This window comes from Eptatretus burgeri, chromosome 3, assembly GCF_056783735.1.
Source record: "Eptatretus burgeri isolate ZD-2024b chromosome 3, Ebu_testis_v1, whole genome shotgun sequence".
Classification (NCBI taxonomy): domain Eukaryota; kingdom Metazoa; phylum Chordata; class Myxini; order Myxiniformes; family Myxinidae; genus Eptatretus; species Eptatretus burgeri.
Genome location: NC_140963.1, coordinates 108,437,814 through 108,444,973, shown reverse-complemented (window position 1 = coordinate 108,444,973; position 7,160 = coordinate 108,437,814). Strand labels below are relative to the sequence as shown.

Sequence of the window (7,160 nt, the reverse complement as noted above, 5' to 3'; positions counted from 1 at the left end):
AGAAAGAGGAAGAGGAAGAGGAAGAGAGAGAGGAAGAGGAAGAGGAAGAGGAAGAGGAAGAGGAGGAAGAGGAAGAGGAAGAGGAAGAGAGAGAGAGGAAGAGGAAGAGGAAGAGAGAGAGAGAGAGAGGAAGAGGAAGAGGAAGAGAGAGGAAGAGGAAGAGGAAGAGAGAGAGGAAGAGGAAGAGGAAGAGGAAGAGGAAGAGGAAGAGAGAGAGAGGGAGAGGAAGAGGAAGAGAGAGAGAGAGGAAGAGGAAGAGGAAGAGAGAGGAGAGGAAGAGGAAGAGGAAGAGAGAGAGAGGAAGAGGAAGAGGAAGAGAGAGGAAGAGGAAGAGGAAGAGAGAGAGAGAGGAAGAGGAAGAGGAAGAGAGAGAGAGAGGAAGAGGAAGAGAGAGAGAGAGGAAGAGGAAGAGGAAGAGGAAGAGAGAGAGAGAGGAAGAGGAAGAGGAAGAGAGAGAGAGAGGAAGAGGAAGAGGAAGAGAGAGAGAGGAAGAGGAAGAGAGAGAGAGGAAGAGGAAGAGGAAGAGGGAGAGAGAGAAGAGGAAGAGGGAGAGAAAGAAGAGGAAGAGGGAGAGGAAGAAGAGGAAGAGGAAGAAGAGGAAGAGGAAGAAGAGGAAGAAGAGGAAGAAGAGGAAGAAGAGGAAGAGAGAGAGAGGAAGAGAGAGCCAAAATTTTGTGCAGATTGGATTGTGTTTTTCTCACATTCCAGTTTGCTACTCTGGGCAGCGATTCGTTCACACACACACACACACACACACACACACACACACACACACACACACACACACACACACACACACACACACACACACACACACACACACACACACACACACACACACACACACACACACACACACACACACACACACACACACACACACACACACCTTGCATTGCGTATGAAGTAACATGCTGGTTTTGATCTTGGCCAATACAGCATTCTCTTGAATTAGGGCAAAGGTGGATTATCTTGAACTACTGCAGCTGATAGCTGTATAGTATAATGACTGGGACGCAAAGAAAATGGAAAACAAAATTGACAAAACATTTAAAATATATATATATTTTTTTCAAACTAACCGGGCGTAGTGGCGTGCGCCTGTAATCCGGCTACTCGGAGGATCGCTTGAGGACGGGTGCTCTGCGCTGGGGCGTGCTATGAGAGGGTGTAGGGCAGCCCGGAATCATGGTGAAACCAAATCCTTATCCCTGTGTCGTAAAAGGCGACCAGGGTTGCGTCAGGAAGGGCATCCGGCGTAAAACCTATGCCAAATCAGTATGCGGATCATAACGGATGATCCGCTGTGGCGACCCCTAACGGGAGCAGCCGAAAGACGAACAACATATTTTTTAAACTATCTTCACCCCAGAAAAAGAAGAAAGTGGAGATATCGAGGACAACACTGGCAAGAAAAGTACCGTTGTGGCCATACCTGATTTTGGCACCTCCTTACAATCTTTAGATTGCCGATCACCAAAGCTACTTCCTTTGGTTCCGCCATGTAATATCAAAATATTACTGTTTACTGCACCTTCTCTCTCGATCCACTAACCCGTCAACTGATATATCGACTTAACCAGCCCCACCCAAACCTGACGTTCCAGACACGTCTTATCCTTCGTCATGTTGGTATCTATCAGCTAATTTGGTGTGGAACTCTCCCCTCGCATAGGGTCCACTGGCACTACATCTCGAAGCAGCCTGGTCAGTCTTTTCAAGACAAATTGCAATTCTTTGCCTCACATAATTATAACTCTTTTGCATTATTCTGTGAACATCCAATCACAGAAGCTCCACGAGAATGACTACAAACTCTCAATTGCAAGATGCAATTTAGACGTAGATCAAAGAAACACTGGAGGTGTTCTCATACATGTAAAGACGATGTTGCAGGGGATTGATATAGACGTTAAATATAATTTCAGCAAGTCTGTTTGGTGTTCTGTTACTTTACACAGAAGGGAGAAACTTCTCATGGGACATATTTACCGCAGTACATCAAGTATTTAGTTGAATGGGACTCAATTAAATGAGCTTTTGAGAAGCATTGGTGAGAGAACGGAGCTTCATATAGTTATCACCGGGGACTTCAACTACCCACTTATCAATTGGAGCTCCGAGCATGTGAAAGCGTCACCTGAACACCCAGCCCAGGATTTAATTGAAGCACTGCAAGATAGCTTTATATCTTACCATACAACATTGCCCAATCGACATCATCAAGGGCAGGAATCCAATATATTGGACCTACTGATTACCAACATGGAGGATTCAGTGAATTAACTGCACACTGGTGTTGGCTTAATGGTTAGGATGGCGGGCTTTGGATCCTTGGGTCCTGAGTTCAAATCCCGCTCAGTTGTTGAACCAATTCCAGGTGGGGTTAACTTGGCTTGTCATCCTTCCGAGGTTGGCAAAATGAATGCCAGCATGCTGGTATAGTGTTGGAGTGGCATCCCATCCAGGATTGTGTCCAATAGCCAAGGAGACTGCTGAAGCAGCACCAACGCTCTGCACAGAGTATGGTCCCAATCTCCTATCTTTCTCCCCTTGGCAGCAGCAATCATTGTTGTGTACCGGCTGAACTTGGTCTCAAAAGCAATGCTTTAAAACCATGGACTTGTAAATATAAACTTAACAAAGGGGACTTCAAATTCATGAATAAAACACTTGAAGAGATTCCATGGGAGGAGATGGTCTCCATGTAATTTTTTTTCAGGGAAAAGTTTGAATGATGCATGAGGGACTTCATCCCAAAATAAATATATTTTTAAAATATTCCTTCTGGAAGCGGGAGCAATTGCAGAAAGCCATACATCTCAAGAGAAGATTTGTCTGTCACGCAAGAATTTTTTTTTTTGTATACCTTGTCGAGGCTCATATAAGAGCTAACACACAACGCACATCAAGGGGGGCATGAGACAGGAGGGGAGGGAGTGGGAAGGACAATATAGTGAGGAACAGAGATATTTGGAGATCTGTGGAAGGGAGAGGGATGGGACAGGGAACATGGGGAATAGAAGATGGACATTACAGGGACTTTCAGGAAGGAAAGCAGGGAATTTGAAGGAGGTGGGCTTGGGTGGATTGTCAGGGGTAGAAAAGATTGAAGATTTGGATGGGGAATGATAAGAGGTGGTAGTGAACAGCTGTTTTGAAGGCCTGGAGGGAAGAATGGGAATGAATAGAGTGAGGGAGTTTATTCCAAAGGTGGGAAAAAAGAGGAATGAAAGAGTGAAGGGTGAGCAGCGATTCGTTATTTTGGTAGTTTTACCGGAAGGGGGTTGTTGGCGGACCTTGAGCGCCCTGCGGAAATGTGGTGGGGACAAATCGCAGAGAGAGCAGGGGGGGCGAGGCTGGAGAGGAGACGGTAGAAGACAGAAAGACCACCGACCAACCTGCGGTGATTGAGTGAGAGGCCCAAAGACTGAGCCTCATTGCGAGAGATGCCAATGATCCGAAATGCCTTGGTTTCTACAGCGTGAAGCCGAGAAAGGTGGGAGGCAGGAGCACCAGCCCAGAGGGGAGAGCAGTACTCCATCAGGCTGCAGGCAAAAGCTTTGTAAGTGGTCAGGAGCTCAGGTGGACCGAGGAAGGACCTTGCACGACAGAGGATTCTCAGTCGGTGACTGGCTTTGGAGGCGAATATGAAATTAAGAGCTTGGAAAAAAAAGAGACAAAAACATGAAGCGAATTGGATTACGCTAAACATGCTAATGAACGAAATTGATTCAGTCAACAAACCTGATTCGACTGTCAACAAAATGAGGAAAACTTGGTGAAGAACATGATCATTAACCCCAAGTGGTTTTGGAAGTGTGCCAATAGCAAGTTAAAGACTAGGACAGGAGTAGGTGATATGATAGATACTCATATCATGATATGATACCTATGATAGATAGGAAATCATGGAGAAAATGACCATGTGAAAGCTCAACTTTTCAACAATTTCTTCAACTCGTGCTTTCACAGTTGAGATGCCTGCACAACTTGCCAGAAATTGAATGGTCCAACATTAGAAGATGTTCAAATTTGAGGCTAAAATTAAAGAAAAACTTCTAAACTTGAAGGGATGCAAGTCTGGAGGGCCAGACTCAATATACCAACGTTGCCTGAAGGAGACAGCCACTGCCTAAGCCAAACTAGAGTAACTAATGTTCTGAAAGTCCGTGGAAGAAGGTAGATTACTACAAGACTAGAAGATAGCAAACATTACTCCCATACATAAGAAAGGCGGTAGAAAGGTTGTGGAGAACTACCGCCCAATTAGTTTGACATCGGTGATAGGCAAGTTGATAGAAAGTATCATCTGTGATGCGTTAACAGAACACATGATGATGCACAACCTATTCACTGAGAGTCAACATGGGTTTACTCCCAATAGACCATGCATCACCCAACTATTGTGTGCACTGGAGGAGACAACTTGACTGCTTAAGAAAACCCAGTAGATATTCTCAATCTAGATTTTCATAAACCATTTGATGCAGTTCCACACAGACAACTTCTTGACAAGGTGGCAGCATATGGTATAGACAGGAAGTTACTCAGATGGATTACAGCATTCTTGGTAGGGAGACAGTAGAGAGTTACTATCAATGGGACAAGCTCAAGGTGCACTCCAGTGAGGAGCGGCATTCGCCGATGGAGCATTCTTGGACCTCTGCTTTTTAATACCTCCACCACCGAAGGTCAATGAGGTTGTGTTTTCACCCCTTTCTGTTTGTTTGTCTTTGTTTGTGTGCAGGATATCTCAAAAAGTTGCGGACGGATCCAGATTGAAATTTTGTGGACAGGTTGGGTGTGTGACGAGGACGAACTGATAAGATTTTGGAGAAGATCAGGATCCGGATCTCGATACTAGAATTTTTCAAGTATTTCTTCACCATTGAGAGATAGGGCCAAAAATTATATATCGCACAATATCTCAAAGTTGTGGACGGATTCGGACGAAACTTGGTGGACACGTTGGGTGTGTGGCAAGGACGAATCGATTCAATTTTGGTGAAGATCCGAATCCGGATCTGGAAATGAGAATTCTTTAATTTTTAAAGTTATTCTTCACCATTGATAGATGGGGTCAAAAACAATTATATAACATGATATTTAACCTCTGCCATCGAAGATGGATGGAGGTTACTGTTTTCACCCGTCTGTTTGTGAACAGTATTACGGAAAAACTCCTGGACGGATTTCGACGAAACTTGGTGGGGGGGGGGGGGGGTTGGGGGTTAGGTATTGTCCAAGGATCATGCCATTAGATTTTGGACTTGGTCCCCCCCCCCTTTCAATGCAAGCGATAATTCGTGGAATGCATGTGAACATTCCGTACGGGCACGCACTACTTCTGGATAGTGATGACTTACTGTCTTCTAATAATTTCTCGATTTCTTATGTGCATTTATAGATTAACACAATGCCCCAATCCAGTCGTCGTTTATGAGAGCGAAGGAATGGCCTGTGTAGTTGTTTGAGTTTTTTTTTGGGGGGGGGGGTGCTCGTATGGGCACGCGAGAGCGAAAGAACGGCCTGTATGGTTGTTGTTTCTGGCTCGCGGTCTGAAAGTTTTATTTATTTATTTATTTTTTCTTTTGCACGTACTCGTCTATCTATAATTCCAGCAATCTTTGTGTGGCTGTCTGTCTGTGACCGCTGTTCGTTGACAACCACTGGTCCAATCTAATTGAAACTTGCCAGGTATATTGCTGGGGACCTGTGTATGTGCCTTTTCAAGGTTTGATATTATTCGGACAGTTGTTCCCAAGTTATGGCCATTTATTTACCAAACCAATGACAGTACACGTTGCTACGACGTCACAATTCTTTTTGCACGTACGGGCACGCGAGAGCGAAAGAACAACCTGTGTGGTTGTTGTTTCTGGCACGGTTTGAAAGCTTTTTTTTTTTTTTTTTTTGCACGTACGGACACGCACCAGTATAATCTATATATTAATACTGAAGGACCAATTTTGTGTTCCTCCTCGCGGTCGCGTCACGTTTTTCTCGATACTGTGACCTGAGAAGTTTTGACACGGTGTTTGTACGTCAAAGTAGACACGTGCACAAATCAGGGGACTTCTTCACAAGGAGTAGTGTACACCAAAAATGTCGTGTACAAGGACGTTTTGTAGGCCTCATTAGGTAAGGCCATGGAGTACATCGACTGGGATCCGGCTCTTACAAGAGCCGCCACTGGTTGTCATATTGAGCTCATGGAACGGAATCCGTCTGTGACGGGGTTTTGGCTACTATAATAACAACATGTAAAATATACCTTAAAAAATGCGGAAATTATTTAGATAACTAAATTGTAGAATGGCCGAAATTATTTTATTGTTCTTACTTTGTCACTGAGAGAATAAAACAATCGCTCATGGCGAGTGGCAAACAAGCAGTGCCCATTAATTTTCCATTCGAACGACATGATGATGGCTGTGCCTTGCACACTTGCCTGTAGTGATGTTGCCGTAATCTCCTCAGCTGCTCCGCGGATAGCGGTCCCTGCAGCCAAACAGACAAGCGCACAGGCAAACAAGTCCCCATGGGCGACCTGCCCGATACCTTTTGATCTTTTTTTTTTCGAGTTGAAGCAAAAAAAACGATCGCCACAGAACACCACAAAGACTTCACCCACTCGCTATCAACGGAATGCTTGTTTTTAAATCGTCGAATTCAAATTATATTATATGTGCTCCAGATTTTCTATGATTTAAGTAGAGCAAAGATTGTGTTCAACAACGAATAAAAACTAATTTTCAACAACAAAAAAACTGTTACTATACGTTATGATTTCCGCAACACATACACCGCCCAATAAGTTGAAGCACGTTACTCCGCAGCGCAGGGTTGTCAGACGTCCAATAGCAATAAGTATCGTATTTGTACAATAATTCAACCTCCTCTATGATGTAAGATCGATTCATTGCAAATGTACGACGATTCTGCTGTTTTTCCTCATGCATATTTATGTTTCACACATGTTTTTCCTCATGCATATTTATGTTTCACACATGTTTTTCCTCATGCATACAGTAAAACCCTCTTAATTGGCGGCCTTTTTAACCGCGAAATCGGATAATCCGCGGGTCCACCATGGACCCCAAAATTTAAACATGAAATCGTAGTCTTTTTTTTGGGTGGAATGTGGGTCTTTGATC

The 7,160-nt window shown here is 44.1% G+C and overlaps 1 protein-coding gene across 3 annotated transcripts in view; it reads right to left on the bottom strand.

The window, feature by feature from the left end:
* The window catches only part of LOC147030664 (cholinephosphotransferase 1-like), a 28,615-nt gene extending 21,897 nt beyond the window's left edge, over positions 1-6,718 (bottom strand). For all 3 annotated transcript variants that reach the window (XM_085874918.1, XM_085874920.1, XM_085874921.1), the window contains exon 1: positions 6,455-6,718. In XM_085874918.1, coding sequence (XP_085731044.1) covers positions 6,455-6,546 — 92 coding nt within the window. In that variant the 5' untranslated portion in view covers positions 6,547-6,718. The remainder of the gene's footprint in view (positions 1-6,454) is intronic.
* Between the last annotated feature and the right edge of the window lie 442 nt (positions 6,719-7,160).